At 39.3% G+C, this 20689-nt stretch overlaps 1 protein-coding gene across 1 annotated transcript in view; it reads right to left on the bottom strand.

Moving 5' to 3' along the window:
- Nucleotides 1–20689, bottom strand: part of LOC149144988 (ribose-phosphate pyrophosphokinase 1-like) — a 150464-nt gene that overhangs the window by 15278 nt on the left and 114497 nt on the right. Inside the window, exons 4-7 of the mRNA XM_089453268.1 lie at nucleotides 9880–10128; nucleotides 8947–9090; nucleotides 8573–8740; nucleotides 5907–5976 (exon numbers count right to left, since the gene is read on the bottom strand). Coding sequence (XP_089309394.1) covers nucleotides 5907–5976; nucleotides 8573–8740; nucleotides 8947–9090; nucleotides 9880–10128 — 631 coding nt within the window. The remainder of the gene's footprint in view (nucleotides 1–5906; nucleotides 5977–8572; nucleotides 8741–8946; nucleotides 9091–9879; nucleotides 10129–20689) is intronic.

Below are 20689 nucleotides of genomic sequence, written 5' to 3'. Positions count from 1 at the left end.
CGTTCTCTGCTCCCAAGCCGGTTGAGCTTCTACTTTTCTCCTGTTCTCTTACTTCTCTGGCCTCTCCTGCCTCTTGCTTGTTTTTCAGCTTCCTCTCTCACAGATTATGCATTCATCAACAACACTTCTCCTTGTTTTTCTGTTTTTATGTATTTCAGACACCTCTGACTGATCGTTTCCACTTTCCACCACCTTTTTGGCTTCCTCCTTGGTCGCTATAGATTCCTCTGCCTCGCTTGATCCTTCGGCTTCCCTCCGCAGTCGTTGTGGCTTCCTCTGAGCTGTTCGAGTTCACTGATACTCCATGGACACGTAAATTCATAAGAGAGGTCCAAAGGAAAACACAGAGAAATCATGTTACGCGTTACACCGTAACAACGTTCATTTTTCCAATCATTATGGACATACACAAGGTTTTTTTTTTTTTGGTTTAACGGAGATGTTGTGTCCCAATCGCAATCACTATCGCCATGATTCACCCCATTTAACTAACGTTCAGCCTCCTGAACCATTGAAACAGTTATCATAAGCCTTTTGGCCTAAAACACCCCGCGCAAGCCAAATATTTAATTACACAGAGAATATGAGAAAAAACAGTCAAAAAGACTAAAGGGCAGACTTCAGGAAATATTACACCCGCATCTAAACTGTATCGGATCCATAGTGAAATCGCAATTGGCGCTTTAATGTGGCAACGCTTCATAATATATGTGATCTGTGACGGATGCGATGATAGATTAACTCATATTGCAATGTGCGGTGGGTCCGCGTGTATGTGTATCGTAATCGGGAGTTGCCCTTGGCGAAGGTCTGATGCGACATCGCTAATCGCCATCGGTGATCGCAATGGACCGCTTGACACATTGTAACTCCGCTCCCAAAGTGCCAATGCGATATACATCGGCAATCGCAAGTCGCAAGGGTTCAAGGCTCGATGTTAGCGCAGACCACTCTCTTATAGCGATGCGATATTATGTGTCAGACCGCCGATTAGCGCTATCACCAATATACATATATATGCCAATATATATAAACTTTTCCGCCGATAGTGTGTTTGCCATATATATATGCTTTGGCCTCCGTTTGACCTCCAATAGTGTTAAACGCCATATAACTATGTTTTTTGCTGCCAATGGGTAAATACATATATATACAAGTCTTTCTGCCTTCGATAGTGTGAATGCACATATATATGTGTTTTTGTCACCGATACATGAGGTTGTGGCATATATATGATATGTGCTCCCGATAGTTTATTCCTTTGGCATATATGGCCCCCGAACGCTGTTTAAATGCATGCATATCTATATATATATATATATATATATATATATATATATATATATATATATATATCTGAGTTCTACTCCCGATGGTGTATTCCCCCTGCATATACACTACAATCCTCCCGATGGCTCTGTTTGCTTCGTGCTCTGTTAGCTCCTCTGGTGGCTATGTCTGCTCTGTGCTCTATTAGCTTCTCTGGTGGCTCTATCTGCTCCTCTTGGCTCCGTCTGCTCCTCTTGGCTCCGTTTGCTCCTCGAATATTGCCATGTTGACATCAATGACAATCTATGTCCAACAAACAGTACTAATGCTGATAGAGATACTACAGATAATTGGAAGCTAATATAATTTCTTGGAATAGCGTGAAAGCAGAACTTTGTTACGAAGGAAGAAGAGATGAAGACTTGTGCAATCAGCTATGAAGAAGTTTGGCTCCGTAAGATGATAAACTACTTGATAATGTGCTAAATCTATGTGAGAAATGACAGTTCTAGGGCAATACTCATTAGCAAGAAGTTGAATAATTTTGATATCGTTGTACCGACAACTGATTGGTTCGATCCAAGATTGACAGTACTAACGCTGATAGAGATACTACAGATAATTGGAAGCTAATATAATTTCTTGGAATAGCATGAAAGCAGAACTTTGTTACGAAGGAAGAAGAGATGAAGACTTGTGCAATCAGCTATGAAGAAGTTTGGCTCTGTAAGATAATAAACTACTTGATAATATGTTAAAGCTATGTGAGAAATGACAAAGATCCAGGAAGGTCGAAGCTCGTTATGATGTGATGCGGATAGGAGCCAAGCAGCTACAACAAATCTCCACAAAAGAACATTTAGCCAATGCTTTGATGAGTATTTTTTAGACAAGCTTAGGCTCATGGTTATTCCTCCCTGGTTGAGAGGGAGTGAGAATAGAAATTGTATTCTCCATGTGTCATGCACTATGGTCAGGACTAACAGTCGTAAGCCTAGTGAAGGCACTAGTAGGGAGAATGGTAGATTGGATAAGCATCTGGGACCAATACTTCTTGAGGAATTATATCCAAGATAGGAGTAGTCATGAGGAACAATACTCTTTGAGGATAGGGTATCCAAGATAAGAGTATTCTTGAGGACCGATATTCTTTGAGGATAGGGTATCGAAGATAAGAATAGTCCTGTGAGGACATACCTAGTGAACATCCGGATGGGGTATGTGCCTGGAGAGAGGTGGTGGTGGTGTCCAAATTTATGCCTCCTAGCATTGTGCTCTGATCTAGTGGAGAGATAGAGCTTGTTAGTCAAGGCCTTGCTATTTTGTTATCAACAATGTTGGTTATGATGATGCTTGATGATGCTTATCAATCCGAATCCCTTCTTATGCTATTTTGTTATCGACAATGTTGGTTATGATGATGCTTATCAATCTGAATCCCTTCTTATGAGAATATTTCAATTGGAGAGTATTCTAGTATCCTGTTGAATCATTATGAATACCTCCCTAGTTAAGAGGGAGTGTTGTAGATGTAACTACGTTCGGTCTTCATAATTATCATTGTATTTCGTGTAAAAGCAAAAAGAAGAAAAAAAAAATTATTATTTTCACTAGCCAAAGCATGTTCTTCATGCTTTCAAGGCTTATTGAGTTAAAAGAAAATTGGTCATGAGTCAAACAAATGTACCTAAGTCAAAGTCTCATTTGGAGTCTTTCTAAGAAAAAGGAAAATAATTTTACAAGTCAAAAAGTCAGACTTGTCCTTCACAAGACCAAGTCGGCCTAGAAGAGGCAGTTATTCGACCTCTTGGACATGTATAAATAGTAGAAATTTTGGCGTCATTTGATCATCATCAATCACTTTGATTTCTATGCAAGAAGAATAGGAATTTCAGCAGAAGTCAAAGGAGAGAGAGTGAAATCAAAGGAGAGAAAAATCTTGTTTTTCTGCCCTAGTTTCTGTCCACACGTGCAAGTTTTTTGAGGCAGCTTTTGTGGTATTGCAGGCCCAAAATTACAAGGCCGAAATTTCAAGAGATGACCAAATTTCAGATGTTTGACCAGCGTTGACTTTGATGACTTTGACCTGTTGGAAGAAGGATTGAAGGGGGTTGACTTGGGTCTTTGTGGAAGTATTGGTCTTGGGTCTTGGATATCTCACTTTGATCTGATTCTATAAGAAGAGGATTTTTCTTGGGTTTTCCCCCTTGTGGGGTTTTGCCCTGGCTTGGAGCTTACATCTTTGTGTTCTTTGTCTATTGTGATCTTCATGTTTTATATGTTTTGGTAATTGTTTCATGAAGATAACATAATTAAAAAGAAATAATAAGCTAACAAATATTCACAAGCAATTATCAAGTAAGAGAAATCAATCCTAATTTGCTAGCCTATTGGTTTCTCAACTCCCTCCAAGCAACAAAGGTGGGGGAGTCATTCAGCTTCTCCTCAATCTTGAAGTATGAGGTAGACATCTTGACCTAAACAAATGATCTTCAGCAGCAAATAAGATATCTTCAAGGGGTGATTGCTCTGGTCTCCTTGGGCTTATCTTCACCTGAGCTCTGATACCATGTTAATTTTCACAATGTTCTATGTTGTAACAATCACTTAAACAAATTCTTCTTCCAATAGCATTCACTTTACCAATTTATTTTCAATCACCCAATAACAGTAAGCAATGTAAATAGAACAGTAAACAATATGCACAATAGAAGACAGCCAAGATCAATGAGACACAGAGATTTAGGTCAAAGACCAAGGAAAAATCCCCACAAGGGGAAAAACCCAACCAGACTCTTCTTCTATTCGATAATCAAATGTTCAGCAGAGATACATAGTCCAAATAGTACATAAATCAACTAGTCAAAGTCAAAGATTGACTTTCCCAAATCAACCAGGTCTAAACCAATCCAAATAGAGAGAGATAGTCAAATCTGGTCAGAGATCCGAATCTGCAACAGTCAACAATTTCAGAGAAAAAGCAACTTTATGTAGCTCGCAAATCGCAAAATGGGGACTTTTTGTAGCTCGCAGATCACAGACTTTTTGTAGCTCATAGATCAAAGACTTTTTGTAGCTTACAAATTTCACAGTTTCTGTAGCTTGCAAATCACAGACTTTCTGTAGCTCACAGATTTCAGACTTTCTGTAGCTCGCAGATCATAGACTTTCTGTAGCTCGGCCCTGCAATTTCAGAAGTGTACGAACCAATGAATGACTGATGTGATGCACGATGTGATGCCTCCAAGTGAAGTCAACGATAGTCAATTTATATGTGATGGAGAAGGGTCAATATCTCTCTCTAGGCCGACTTGTACTTTTCATGTTGACTTGGACAAGCATTAAAAATAATATTTTTTCCATGTGCAAATTTAATTTTTCCAAAGCGGAAGAGGGGTCTCTTTAGGGTTTGCAGGGCATCTCTAATGGGGAAATTCATCCCTCAGCTTCCAATTTTCAACATCCTAATCTGCTGAGAGAATTTTCCATCTGGGGAACACCTCCCAATCTGCTGAGGGTGTTTCCCCTCCTGGAAAATGCAACCAACAGATCATATAATGACTGGATGCAGAAGTGCACCAACTCAGAAAACACCCTAAAAGAGTGTATTTGGGCACAGATCCTTGCACCCATCCACCCAGTGTTGTTACAGGGCCCCCACATGAATCTGATAACACCACTCAAATATGTGCCATCCAATCATATGTGGCATCAGCAGGACAGAACTGGAAGTTCAACAGTTGCCTCATCCAGGCAATCTACAAACTGACTCTGCTAAACCACTAGCCAGTTTAAATAGTTTGCAATTGCAGGAACCTAATTTTAAGTAAATAAGGTTTTCAAACATTACATCAAACATAATGTGAAAGATTATGTAGTCCTACACAAAATTATAGGCATACATTAGACAACAGTAAATGCTTTATTGCCACTGGTTTCCTCAATTTTTTTTTTGCATCTCTCACATTATATGCTTGCTAGGTGACAGGACATGGAACCCAGGGGTGCCATGTCTGTATCCTGTGTGTCGGACACACAACATGCTAAGACATATTCAGCATGCGTCCTAAAACAGGATATATGTCAAATATTGTCAGGTATGTGCCCTAGACATGTCCTACCTGTTCGAATCTAAAAAGACATTTTCATTGCTATTTTCTCAGTTTCAGCAGTGTGAAAGTGCTCTTACAGACTCTCATTCTGCAGGTAAATCATAGAATCGAGATTTGAAGGGATATCAAGTGTGTTTTGTGAATGTTCTATTTTCTTAAAAAAATAGATCTTATGTCTATATTTCACTTTTGTATTTGTATCTCGTACTTTTTTAATATATATAATTTTTTTGTATACCTGTTTGTGTGTGTGTGTAATCCATCCTCTGTGTCCTGTTTCAGGTGTCAACATGTCCCATGTCAAACACATTTCTGTGTCCTCGTGTCATGTGACTTAGGTTGATTATTTTGCAGGATAAATGTCTTCCAGTGATCTGAAGTCGTGCTTTAAGGGTTGTTGGCATCCAGTTTCACGATATACATTAAAAAATACTAGATTTACCTCGTTCAAAAATAAATCTAGCAGAAATAACTAGAGTTTAAATGCTGCCTGAAATCTAAAGGAATATCCTACTATTGACTCACCAGCAGTATCAATCATGTCATCAACCATGACAGCAACTTTCCCTTTCACATCACCAATCAAATTCATAACCTGCATGATAAATTTAATCATGAAACATTTTAGAATTTTTAAAGTGCCAACACACAGACTTTTCTTTAACAGTTTAAGCTAGCAAACACAGAAGTTTTCAAATTTATTTTATAGCATTCTTCAACAAAATTTAAACCACCAAGTACATTCGCAAATAAATATTATCAAAGCACAAGTGCTGGGGACTGCTAAGTATTTAGTGATTGTGGATTAAAGGAATCTCAACTGACACAAGTGCTACGTAATCTTTTTCCCGAATAATGTCCTGTGGTAAACTACACAATTTCATTTTCATATCTCGAGAGCTGAGAAACAAAATCCTTTATCCGGTCTTGAGGATGTCATAGCACTAAAGTCTATAGCGATTCAAGTCCAGAGATGTGACATAGTAATGAGACATGGAAGATACTATAATATACTAAATTTTAAAAGAAATTGCGTACAAGAAGAACAAATGTGACACCGTCATACTCTAATCGCCATAACCAAAGTTGCACAAAACTTGGAAAGGGCATGGGTTTTCAAAACAGGTATGGCAACGAAATACAACCTCAAAAAAAATCAAGAAACAGGGAATACTTGCATTTAAACATACAAAAAATATATATAATTCAAAGAAAAATAATTTTCTTTAGAAAATAGCAAATTATCATGAAAATTAGAATGAATTGGAAATTATCAAGAGAATTTGAACAATAGAGAGAAACAACTATTTAATAGAAAGCTTGTGTATATATTAACTACCATTGATGCCCATGGGGTGTAGACCAAATGGTGTTAGGGTGCATTGCTAAGGCACACCTTGCGTTAAGGTCCCAGGTTCAAAACCCATGGGCACAAATCCAACCATGTTAAGGGTTGGTGTGGCCCAGGCCTGATGCGATCCCAGAGTGATTTTGACGACTTAGATGCCCCTTGGTCGTGGTTTCTTAGTCACAGGCTAGTCCCACAACTTACAGACAAACTAGCAAAACAGAAAACTACCATTGGTGATATGCAAAATCACAAATCAACATTATATGTTAGGGTATCATGCAAAACCAAAACAAAAAGCTGCCCACTGAAGATAATGAAGCCCACAAGAGTCCTCTTTCTCTCAGTGCTTCCAATACTCTTAAAAATTGCTCCCAATGCTTTCAATACTCTTAAAAATTGTTCTCAATGCTTCCAATACTCTTAAAACCCTTATTGTTATTGGAAAGCTTTTTTACAAGAAGGATTTCTATTTTTTTCAATTGATTGACAAAATGATAAATTACAATTTTTTAATGTTACTGAAGAATTTATTTTCATCATTTAACAGCATTTACATTTTGTTTTTAGGAGCTGTATGGGATTCACACGACCCAAATCATGCTTTTTTTTGCCAGAAATGAGCCCCTACAGGTGGAAAACACAACAGAAACATGGGGCTACATTTTGGGCCACATTTCCATTTTAAGAAACATGACATGAAATGTTTCCAGCAAGTTCAGAACATGTTTTGGTTTCCGAAAAATGGGGAAGGGGACCAGGTTTCCTGCCCAAAAAAAATAAAACAAAGATAAAATAAACAGAACATTTGATTCTGCACCAACAGGAACACGAAAGTTACTAGAATCCGCCATATACCAGTTACAAATAGTAGACATCATGCAGGCTTAAAATGTGAGTATCACTTGCTCCTAGGTTGCTCAATCCAAGCAAGAGAAAAAAAAGGATCGGAGTTCAAGATATAGGCGGGAACCACAATCTGCTTGAGATAAAAATCTGTAGCTCGAGTATTCTGGCTCTCACTAGTATGATGTACGAGTTATTTAACATGTATGGAACATAAGTGAACTATGGTTAAAGTTGTTCAATGATAAGAGTTGTTCCCTTCCAAGCAACAGTGCAAGTGCCGCCTTCTCTTCATACGGTACTATAAAGTGTTATAGTGGTTAGTTTAGGACTTAAGTCAAAATGTTCAGCATAGGAACCTTTCCCCTGCACAGCAACATATAAGTTGGTAAGTTATTGAATATGATATGCACGCAAAATGGATGAGATGTCATTGGCCTAGTTAATAGCTACTATATATATCTTGCGCCATACACAACATATAACTTGAAGCATATATATTATAAACAACATTTCAAACATGTTGAGAAAAGTACATCAAATTTTTGTCTTATACATAATAGAAGTTTTTGTAATGAATTAAATTTTTTATGTAAATTATAACATTCATAAAATTTGAGAAAAGGCAATTTTGTTGTCTACACACTACACAGCTTCCGTCCACCCTTTCCTCTGTTTCATTCTTTAATTAGTCCTCGTCATGGATCAGAATCTCAAAAAGTTTCAAAACACTCTCATGGACCTGCATGCAATGAAAACTGAGAGTTTTCCACTATATCAATTTGGAGCCTTTATTGTGCACTGATTTCCATGATTATAAGAACACAATTACACGTGCTTTTTGCAACAATTATCCCAGAAACCATATTCTTCAATTAACTCATCAATATTTTCATTAAATTGCAGAATTTTATTTATAAAAATTCTATAACAATTAAAAAGATACCCTAGAAAATAGCAGTTTAAACTTTATCCTAAATAGAAGTTCTCTTTTTACCTCAGAAACATTGTGGCCTTGACGCCTTTTATCTACAATAGCCAGAGGAGCATCAGATAGTTTTTTAGCAAAAGCACGAGCACGGGCAACACCACCAACATCAGGTGATACAACCACCAAATCGTTCGATGCAATCACCTTGCTGGCCAGGTAATCTAGAATTACAGGCTGGAACCAAATCAATATTAATTAATATGGTTCTTACATTAAAATATCGTTCGATGCAATCACCTTGCTGGCCAGGTAATCTAGAATTACAGGCTGGAACCAAATCAATATTAATTAATATGGTTCTTACATTAAAATATCGTTTCATTTACTCATACAGAAACCTATCAAAAAAATTATAAAGTTTCATGGAAGGAAGTTCATACCTGACCATAGACATGATCCACAGGAATATCAAAATACCCCATGGACTGTCCAGAGTGAAGATCGCATGCAAGAACTCGGTTTGCACCTGCTTCTGTTATTAAGTTTGCAACAAGTTTTGCTGCAATAGATTCACGTCCATGTGTCTGGAAATTATGATTTCTTATTAAATTAGTTGACTGTAGCGCAAATAATTCCAAGGAAACAACCTAGCAAATTACAATATCCTCAGCCCCCAGGGTTAGCTCAATAAATTCAACAATCCGCACAAAGCATGGTGCCCACAGGGAGGGCATTGGTCACAAGTTGAAATCTAGTCAAATCCTTTGGATTTACTAGCCACTAATGTGGCTGGCATTGAACCACCCCCCATCTGGATATTCCAGGTAGAGGGGGCAATCCTGCCAGATTTTCCCTGGAAAAACATAAAATTGCAACTATAAAGAAATTCCATTTGGATCAGTCCTTGATATATGGTAAACCTATGTGATTTCTTAGTAAAACTTGTTGACTGTAGCAAAAATAAGCCACAAGGAAACAAGCTAGCAACACACAATATCCTGCAACTATCAAGAAATGCCATTTGGATAAGCTCTTGACATATAGATGACTAACACTGCATATATAGTTCATAGATCTCCAAAAGTAATCCAGAGATGTTCTCATAATATATATTAAACAAATCAAATAGATCAACACTCAGGAATCAGTTTATCGAGAAAGTTGTCTTTCACAAAAGCACCAATTATAGGCAAATATTATTTTAGAGCTTCATTGCATGCTATGAAAACATCTAAGGAATACACTGCAAACCAGTTCAAGCACACAATCCTAACGATTCAATAAAAAATAGAAACTTGCATGCCTCTGTAAATATAACTTGACAGAATTATACAGATGTGCATGAAGTAAAAAGAAAACAAGTTAATACATACCTTTCTGTCTGCTCTAGCATATCCAAAGTATGGAATAACAGCTGTAATATTTTTGGCAGATGCTCTACGGCAAGCATCAATCATTATAAGAAGCTCCATCAAATTCTCATTTGCAGGTGGGCATGTTGGTTGCACCAGGAACACGTCACAACCTCTCACACTTTCTTGGAGTTGAACATATATCTCACCATCAGCAAACCTTTTAATTCTAATTTTACCAAGATCCCGGCCCAAGTAACATGCAATTTCCTGAAAATAAAATCAAACGTGTTATAAAAGTCCTAATGAAAAGTTATCTGAACAATTTCTGCCTTGAAGGGCTAAGCAACGTAACAATGTGTGGTGCAGCCCATAAAACTACTAATGTGCACTACATAATAACTGAAATACAGAATGGACATCACAAATGAAAGTGCCATATTTCTAAATCATGTAATAAAAAACCTTCTAGATGAGACTTAAATTGGCAGGATAAATACAGTAGCATATTATTTCCACTGAATTGCACCAATAAATCATGCATGCTATATCACTCATGCAGACGATTATAAATCATGTAAGACCAGGAGAATATCGTAATAGTGTGTACTCAGTAACGAGCAGAAAAGAATAAATTCAAAGAAACGTTTAAGTTATAGAAAAACAGGAAAATATTCTAAACGTAAGTTATAACAATAAAGTGAATCATTCGATTTTTTATAAGCATACAGATTATCAGTGAATCTTTAAATTTTAATGCATTTAACTCAGTGTTTCACTTATTGCAATAATATCGCTGAAATCGAAGTTGCCGATACTATCACCTTTACTGATCGTGATAATTTGCCCTCTTTGAATTTATCACAAGTCGGTAGGAAATTCCTGCTGTTCGAAAATTCGGAATAGAGTGCTGGTTCAGGTTTCTGAGGGTCATTTATTTTTTCTTGAGGGGGGATTGAGCTTTGAGGGTAGTGTAACCATTCTGCAACAAGAAAACAAGGAAAAAGCTATAGTTTTCTTTCCCATCAGCTAAGCATTTTTTGAGTGGAGATCTCCTGCAATATACATATCCATATTCCCAGGTATGTAAAAATATTATGCCTTCCTTTTCTTTTCTTTTCAAGATTTAGTATAGGGTATAGAATGTCCATTAGATACACATCTTCCTGCCCTTTTGGAATAAAGGACTTAACACTTATGTAGCTAGGGTATTTGAATTGGAGCATTTTTGAAGTTTTTTGTGGATTTGTATTCTAACTTTCCCCCATTTATTTTGTCCAATAGGTTTACAAATTTAATCATTGCTTTACATATTTCAAAATGCCAAAGCCATTGGACCCAATGTGGGAGTACAATCTACCTTATGATGGTCACAATAGAATGAGGATGAATTGCAGGCTAAGTTGCACGAAACGGGGAAACGGGTAGGAGTTTCCGAAACAGGGACGGGTACGAAACGTGACCCCCCCAAATTTTGGAAACAGGGAAACAAAAATATATATATATATATTAGGACATTTAAGAAATATGTGCAATCATAAAGCATATATGATACATTCTAATTTATTACATTTACTCATGAATGATCACATAATGAAAATAGCAATATACAAAATCAGCCACGAGAAATTTCTAATTTCTTGTCTCGTGCTTGATTGGGAGTCTCCTCCTACATAGACGAACGACCTTAGTGCTCTTGATTAAATACAAGTTCCATACCCTAGTACCCCACGTGCTCTTGATTATTGGGAGTCTCCCCTGCATATAGGGCTTGGTTCTCTTGATTAAATACAAGTTCCATACCCTAGTACATGACAAAATCCAATGGAAACATTACAATCCCCCAATCCTGACATCCGGAAAAACAGATAAGTCTACTGGATTTTGAGTGACATCTAAAATTCTACTTTCTCCATATGAAATCCAATGAGGGCGAAAGCACTCTCAAACATCCTGAGCCATTTCATGGTAATGTTAAAAATTTAAGTAGAATGATGAAAATGAAAAATAAAGGAGAATGTCACTTTTACTTTAAGAATTTAACATACCATGAATTGCATATCAACACTAGGGGCATAGGCTTCAACATTAGGCTGCCCCACTCAAAAAATCCTCTTTTTTATAGCTTGAGAGGCATCTAGAAGCATCCAGAAGATATTTTAGTTACCCAATAAAAAATTAGAAGCGTAAAAATTTAAAAAATACAAGAAAAAGTCAAGTTAGAATAGGAAACTCCACCGTATGGCCTGGAAACGCGTTTCCGGCCGTACTGGCCACGTTTCCTCCTCGAGAAACAGGCCAATACGGTCAGAAATGAGTTTCCAAGCCGTACGGTACGAGTTCCCTCGTTTCTGTTTTGTTTCCGGCCAGAAACGGACCCTTCTCCAACGTTTACTGCAACTTAGATTGCAAGTTATGTGGTATGGAAATGTTTAGCAGAATCAGCCATTTCAAATTCCACCTTGCCAAAATCACAGGGAATGAAGTCGGGAATTGCCCAACATCCACCCCAGAAATTGTCCACATTGCAAATCAATCCATTTTTCAAATGCATAAGAAAAGATATCAAAGGTAAGAAATGAGGCTTGAGTTCAAAATAAATCTGCAAGCTTCTCAGAAGTGGGGGAAAGCCAATCCTCCGGCTCACATTTCACAATGCCCAAGCCCTTAGTGTCCTCACCTTTCTTTGCGCCGAAATGTGTGCCTAAGGGGCAACCTTCTATTCAATCGATGGTGAAACCAAAGGAGGAAGAGGAGGCTGACATATTGCAGCAAAATGTTTTCTATGGATTGGCATACCATTCAACATTGCCAAGAACAACCCATTCTCCCATTCCATATCTGAAGGTCCTTCCATTGTTGGTCTGAGGTACAATGGCCATTCTTATAATGACCTAAGAGAGTCTCTCCTTCAAGAGGGAAAGCCTGATTGCACAAGGAGATTGGCTGAGCTGAAGGAGTCATCGGACATCAAAGGATGCACCGTTATGTCAAATGGTTGCACAAATGGGAAGGGTAGGTCCATTCTAAATTTCTTGGTTAATTGTCCTAGGGGGGCATGTTAATTTTCCTGCAAACCTAGCACCAGGCAATCCATTGACCTAGCAAATTACAAATCTACTAAATGAATGCATAGCTAGGTTCTTAACATTAATTAGTGGAAGCATAAACATAACCAATCTCATAAAAATAACACTACAGATTTTGTCCAATCAAATCAGTTTATCATTAAAAACTATTTTGAACCTACTTGGGCTCCCATCCTAGGATAATAGCCCAACTAAATAAATTACATGTACAACAACTGAATATGATCCAACTGATCAAGCCCTCCTTGGTTGATTTGGATCTCCTTGTTGCCCCCTTTCTCGGACCCAACACACTGTATCACACTCCTCACAAAGATGCCTCTCTCAATCTTGTGTTCATGTTTTGTGTGTCTTCTCCTTCTCCTTAACCTTGTTTTTAGAACTTTTCATTGAGCTAAATCCCTAACCCTAATCTCCAAAGTAATTGACAGCTAATATTAGATCTCGCCTCACTTGAGATCAAGTGCTGAAATTAGAACATAATTACTAAAGTAAATTCTTTACTTTTTCTACTTTTCCTTTAGCTCAATTAGCCAACATAATAATTATGTGCTTTTCCTAAGTTAGACATGTTGAAAAATCGAAAGTGGCGGCTATTATACTTATTTTCCTTAACCTTGATATTTTGCTTGTGAATCTTATTTATCTTCTTTATGTTCTTTAGTTGGATCTTATCATCAAACAATATCAAGAACAATAATAGCAATAATATAGGACACAGATATAGGCTCTCAACGAGGGCAAAACCCCTCCAAGGAGAAAACCCGGAAACTCTTCTTTTCTTAGAACTTTTCATTGAGCTAAATCCCTAACCCTAATCTCCAAAGTAATTGACAGCTAATATTAGATCTCGCCTCACTTGAGATCAAGCGTTGAAATTCGAACAAAATTACTAAAGTAAATTCTTTACTTTTTCTAATTTTCCTTTAGCTCAATTAGCCAACATAATAATTATGTGCTTTTCCTAAGTTAGACTTGTTGGAAAATCGAAAATGGCAGCTATTATACTTATTTTCCTTAACCTTGATATTTTTCTTGTGAATCTTATTTATCTTCTTTATGTTCTTTAGTTGGATCTTATCATCAAACAATATCAAGAACGGTAATAGCAACAATATAGGACACAGATATAGGCTCTCAACGAGGGCAAAACCCCTCCAAGGTGAAAACCCAGAAACTCTTCTCTTCTTAGAATCTACTTCAAATGAGATACAAAGACCCTAGTCCCCAACCCTAGACCAAATCCTTCTCCTAGTACCCAGTCAACCCATCCTCAAGTCCTTCCTTGATTCTGCAACTTTGACTTTGCCAACTTCAAAACTGCAACTCGTCTTGAAACTTTGATCCTGCAATTTCAACCTTGCAGCTTCCTCAAAAACCGTATTCCAGCCTCCTCTTGAAACCTTCCTAAAGCAAGGCAGCTCTTCCCAAGGTCAACAAGGTCTAGACAGAGTATTCTCTCTTCTAGCTACATGTCACTGCACTTCGTCCTCCTGCAAACTCAAACCTGCAACTTTGGCCTCTTCCTGTAGCCCAAAAACCCTATAAGTTCACATGTGTGAGAGAGATGGGGCCCAAAAATAAGAAAATTGTGTCCTTCCTTCTCTTCCTTGGCCTTCGCGCTCCTTTCTTCTCTTCCCAGCTGTAGATCGAACTTCTTCTTGTGATATCAAACTTGTGTGAGTGAGTATCTCCCAAATTAGGTCAAACTGGTTCTTTATATAGCCTTCGCAAGGGGTTGAATTCCCTCCTTTATGTTGACTTGTACTTTTGGAGCTTCCCGAACTTTCTAGACTCAAAAATAATGATTTTTACAAATATATTTTTCCCATAAGGGTCTTATAAACATGATGTTGACTCCTTTGACTCATGACAATAAATACTACGACCTAACAAACCCTAGATGTATAAAGATCATGCTTTTACCTAGAAGACCATCAATAATGAGCATGAAACCCGTGCTTTAATAATAATAATTTTTCTTTTCCTTTCTTGTTTGTTATATAGGATACATATTGAAATGAGTACAACAATTATGAAGAACGAAACCAATTACATTGTTAAAATTGGCAACCAGGGCCAAACTCCATGTGGGTCATCTTATTTATGGCAGCTGCTATATTTTTTGGATCCCTCTCATTGAGAGGTGTAGGATTGATCTAAAGATCATCCGATTCCGATAAGTATTTATGAAGATATGAATTTATTTTGATTAATGGACAAATTGCCAAGTCAGCCAGCAACTTATGTAGGCTCAGAAGCCCAACTGTCATGTCTATTCAACCTCTACGTTTTTAGAATAAATAAAAGAGGACTTGAAGTCATTTGACACACATACTCTTCATGTGATCTCCTCCTCTCCACGTCTTTGGGTTTTTGGTGAAGGAGAGACACTAAGAAGTATACGCACGCCTATGTAAGAATGATGCCCTAGATCTAAATGCAGCTATGGAAGAAGCCCTAGAAGCTGTCATGGAGAAGTCTATACGCAGCAAGAAGAAGGCTCATCATTCAGTCTACAATTGATGCAAAGGAGACTATGCTTGGGGGCAAAGAAAAGGAGACAAAGGTAGCCGCAGAGAAGTCTGTCCATAACCGCAGATGATGCCCTAGCAGCAGTAAGCCGCAGGCTTATGAGTTGATCTAGACGCAGAAAAGAGGAGACTTATGTGCAGCATGAATAAGCCCCTATACACTGTCGCAAGAGGCTCAATCCGCAGATGAGAGGAGGGCTAATATAGGCCCTAAATGAAGGCCTGAATCCACTGTCTATTGACCCTATACGTAGCAAGAAAGAGACTCCTTATCCACAGTCATAATCTGCCTTAGCCGCAATCAAAGAAGGAGGTTCCAGCCACAGCAAATGGAGGTCTTAAGCAACTATCTAGTAGTGCCCTTAGCCGCAGTAAGAGAAGCCCTTATACGCAGCTCCAAGAGACCCAGTTGTTGTCACCTAAGCCACTGACATAATGCCACATTGTTGTAGGTGACAGCATGGCCTATTTCAGGATTGTTTGGGCATGATCAAGTTGTTCTTGATCTCGGTATGCTGGGCAGAAGAATCCGCAAAATGGAGGAGCTAGGGACAGTTGTTTAAGGGGCTGCTTAGATCACTGTTTGAAGGTTCTAAAGCTACAGTCCACTGTTGGGCTAGGCCACAGGCCATAGCCAGCAGTTGGAGGCCTTTTTAGTAGTTGCGTTCAGAAGGTAAGTAGCCCTATAAGGCAGCCTATCATTGGAGGATTGTATGAAGGCTAGCCACAGTAATCAAGTGAACTGTGGGGAGTGTTTAAGGTGTTGTGGCTCTCAGAGTTTGTGCCCTAACAAATGACCAAGTCTGCCATGCACCAGTCCTTATGAAAGGTACCGGATTAGCAACCTTGACATGATCAGTGAAGCAGCAAAGGAAGGAGAGCCTTATGGAAGGAAAGCTTCAGTAATCTGGGTAATTGACTGTGTTGTTCATCTGCTGCATATCTTCAGTCCTTGGGATCAAATCTGCAACCTCATTGTGTCATCTTCATGGTGAAGATCTCTGATGTCTGATCTCCTATTTGGCAAGTCAAGTATTGACTTAAAATCATTGTACTCTATCTCTCTCTCTGTTGAACTATTGAAGAACATAGAAGAAGAATTTATCAAGGGTTTTCCCACATTGAGGTTTGTCCCTGGCTAGTGCCACATCTTGTGTCCTCTTGTCTTGGCTTGTCTTCTGTGATTATGTTTATGTTCTATCTGCAGTTTACTTTAATGCTGACGTGATTGCTAATCTGGAAAAGATATGGAGCTAACTGCGAAAATTGAAATAAATTGCTCTAAGCATATAACATATCTAAAATTTAACATGGTATCAGAGCTGAGATGAAGACAATGCCCAAGCTAGAGTGAAAAAGCAATCACCGAAGACAATTGGGAAAGGAGAAAAGGATCAGTGGATTCCTCATCCCTCTTCAAATTCACCAAGGGTGAAGTCGAAGCAGAGTATATTATCAGAATGGCACAGCAAAAGTTTCTGATGGCCTACCTAAAGATCACTTCATTGGGAAGTTCGGAAGGAAAGGCGGATGCCTCGGTTGAAATCAGTTTGGCCATTATGCGAAGGAGTGTCTGAATGACACATCTCTTCCAGGGAAATCTTCAATGATCAAAGGAATGACAGGTAATGCAGGTCATCAAGGAAATGGTCGACTCTTCAAAGAAAGCAAGGAACCCCAGGTATGAAGAATCAAATAAAGAAGCGTTATCTTGTATTGGCCCTCTCCTTCAGATTCTTTGGGAATCTGGCTTATTGATTGTAGTGCTTCAAGGCACTTCATCGGATAGTAGGGTGCACTCTCTAATTTGGTAGAGATGGAAACAATCGTGTGCTTATACTTGGAGCCGATGCCACCTATCCCGGAAAGGGTGTAGGGAATGTTACCCCTCAATTAAATGAGGGTAACTCGATTCATTTACAGAATCTCTTTTATGTACCTGATCGCAAGAAGAACTTGGTGTCCATTTCAGCAATGGAAGTCAAAGGTTTCAGGGTGGCATTCATCGATGGAAAGGTACGTGTTTGAAAATAGAATTTTCAAAGATGTTTTTGACTTCAAGGTTGTATCAAGTTACAGGAAGTCCACTGGGGACCATGCCCATTGACACATAGCACCGAAGGTCTGTAAGTCAGATGGTGATAGGGATGTCTGAATTCAAGTAGAGCATGAAGATACATGTCTGAGATGTACCGAAGGAAAATCTTATAAGGGGACAAGTTTGGAACAACCCGAGGAGTTTGAGATTCATGATCAAGAATCTCATGTATACAGGTGGAAGAAAGCCCTCTATGGTTTGAAGCAAAACACCCCGGGTATAGTATGAGAGGATTGATAGCTGTCTGAAGACGCTGAGATTCACTAGGAGTGAAACCGATCCAAACCATTAGCCGAAAGTTGTGGATTATAGACCTCTCATACCGGCAATTTATGAGAAAGACCTATTTTTGACAGGTGCAGACCCTCTCATTTGCAGAAGTAAGAGGGAGTTGGATTCCGGATGTGGAATGATAAACTGCAAGCCTGTGACTACCTCGAGGATCCTAACTTTCAGAAGTTATATGGTAGTGATGTTGAACCAGATTTGGGAAATGCCTCTGAGTTTCATAAACTCATTCGCATTGATGTTCTTGGTGAACTTCCGTCCGGACATATGTTTTGCAGTTAGCATGGTGAGCTCATATTTGGTTGAGCCTCACTAGATTGGTGCCAAGAATCTTCTGAGATATCTTCGGGGCACAATCTTTCATGGATTGAGATACACTGCCGGAAATATGAAACTGCATAATTATTCGAATACTGACTGGGCAGGCAGTGTGGAGGAACGCTAGAGCACTTCTCAGTGTTGGTTATCTTTGGATTCTGCTTCGATGTCATGGATAAGCAGGAAGTAGAAGTCAAGACCGAATACATAGCTATTAGTATGATCTCGTATGAAGTTGCCTAGTTGAGGAAGCTCTTCAGTGAGCTGTTTGTACACATGATGAATACGACTGTGATTCTCTGTGACAACCAGAGGTGGGATTCGATTATTGAGGAATCCCGTATTCGATGATTGCTCCAGAAGATAGACATCAGATACTACCTTATCTAGGATATGTTAAGTCTATGAGCGAGGAAGCTCCAGCGCTGTGAGATGATGTACAGGTCACTACACTTTGTCAAAGCCCGGGGGAAAGATCAAATCTGTGATTTTCCCGAACGACTTGGAGTCATCAAGAGACCCTTGTAAAAGGGTCCTGCATGTTGCATACATTGAGCTCTAGGAGCTCTGGGGGCTTGGGGTACTTACTGGAGCAACATGACCAGGATGATTAGTTCTCTGTGGCATCCACTAGACAGGATGATTCGTTCTCCTGTGGATAGGATGATTAGTTCTCCTCTCAAGGCATCCTACCCATGCAGTCTGGGACTCATGGGAAGTACCTCTCATCTGATCAATGAGCAGGGAAATGAAGATAGGGACCATAGTAGTACCGATGGACGCATTGTTGTATCTACCGTACTCCCTATGCTAGGATGACCTTCATTGATCTGGGATCAATGATACTGGTCTGGGACCAGTGAGAGTGGTACACCCTCTGAAACTGACTTTGGGTCAGTAGAGGACTGGTCTGGGACCAGTGAAAACGGTACACACTCTGTGACTGACTTCGGGTCAGTGGAGGATGGTGTGATACATCCTCGATCACTTCTTCTTCTTCATAGTTCGATCAGAGCTGAGCAGAGCTAAGCAAAGCAGAGTTGAGCTAAGCTGAGCAGAGCAGTGCAAGGCACTGATGGCAGAGATAGTACAGTCGGACATATCGATCAGCAGATTGAGTTCTCCCTACTTAAGAGGGAGTGTTAAAATTGGCAACTAGGGCCGAACTCCATGTGGGTCATCTTATTTAAGGCAGCTGATATTTTTCTTGGATCCCTCTCATTGAGAGGTGTAGGATTAATCTAAAGATCATCCGATTCCGATAAGTATTTATGAAGATATGAATTTATTTTGATTAATGGACAAACTGCCAAGTCGGCCAGCAACTTATGTAGGCTCAGAAGCCCAACCGTCATGTCTATTCAACCTCTACATTTTTAGTATAAATAGAAGAGGACTTGAATTCATTTGACACACATACTCTTCATGTGATCTCCTCTCCACGTCTTTGGGTTTTTGGTGAAGGAGAGACACTAAAAAGTATACGCAGGCCTATGTAAGAATGATGCCCTAGATCTAAACGCAGCTATGGAAGAAGCCCTAGAAGCTGTCATGGAGAAGTCTATACGCAGCAAGAAAAAGGCACATCATTCGGTCTACAATTGATGCAAAGGAGACTGTGCTTGGGGGCAAAGAAAATGAGACAAAGGTAGTCGCAAAGAAGTCTGTCCATAACCACAGATGATTCCCTAGCCGCAGTAAGCCACAGGCTTATGAGGAGATCTACACGCAAAAAAGAGGAGACTTATGTGCAGCATGAATAAGCCCCTATACACTGTCTCAAGAGGCTCAATCCGCAGATGAGAGGAGGGCTAACATAGGCCCTAAATGAAGCCCTGAATCCGCTGTCTATTGACCCTATACGCAACAAGAAGGAGACTCCTTATCCACAGTCATAATCTGCCTTAGCCGTAGTCAAAGAAGGAGGTTCCAGCCACAGCAAATGGAGGTCTTAAGCCGTTGTCTAGTAGTGCCCTTGGCCGCAGTAAGAGAAGCCCTTATATGCAGCTCCAAGAGACCCAGTTGTTGTCACCTAAGCCGCTGACATAATGCCACACTGTTGTAGGTGATAGCATGGCCTATTTTAGGATTGTTTGGGCATGATCAAGTTGTTCTTGATCTCGGTATGCTGGGCAAAAGAATCCGCAAAAAGGAGGAGCTAGGGACAGTTGTTTAAGGGGCTGCTTGTATCACTGTTTGAAGGGACTAAAGCTACAGTCCACTGCTGGGCTGGGCCGCAGGCCATAGCCAGCAGCTGGAGGCCTTTTCAGTAGCTGCATTCAGAAGGTAAGCAACCCTATAAGGCAGCCTATCATTGGAGGATTGTACGAAGGCTAGCCACAGTAATCAAGTGAACTATGGGGTATGTTTAAGGTGTTGTGGTTCTCAGAGTTTGTGCCCTAACAAATGACCGGGTCTACCATGCACCAGTCCTTATGAAAAGTATCAGATTAGCATCCTTGACATGATCAGTGAAGCAGTAAAGGAAGGAGAGTCTTATGGAA

This window comes from Pinus tabuliformis, chromosome X, assembly GCF_031772625.1.
Source record: "Pinus tabuliformis cultivar Carrire ecotype Pingquan chromosome X, CPIR1, whole genome shotgun sequence".
Classification (NCBI taxonomy): domain Eukaryota; kingdom Viridiplantae; phylum Streptophyta; class Pinopsida; order Pinales; family Pinaceae; genus Pinus; species Pinus tabuliformis.
The sequence above is the reverse complement of the archived record's forward strand: the minus strand, read 5'-3'. Positions and strand labels throughout refer to the sequence as shown.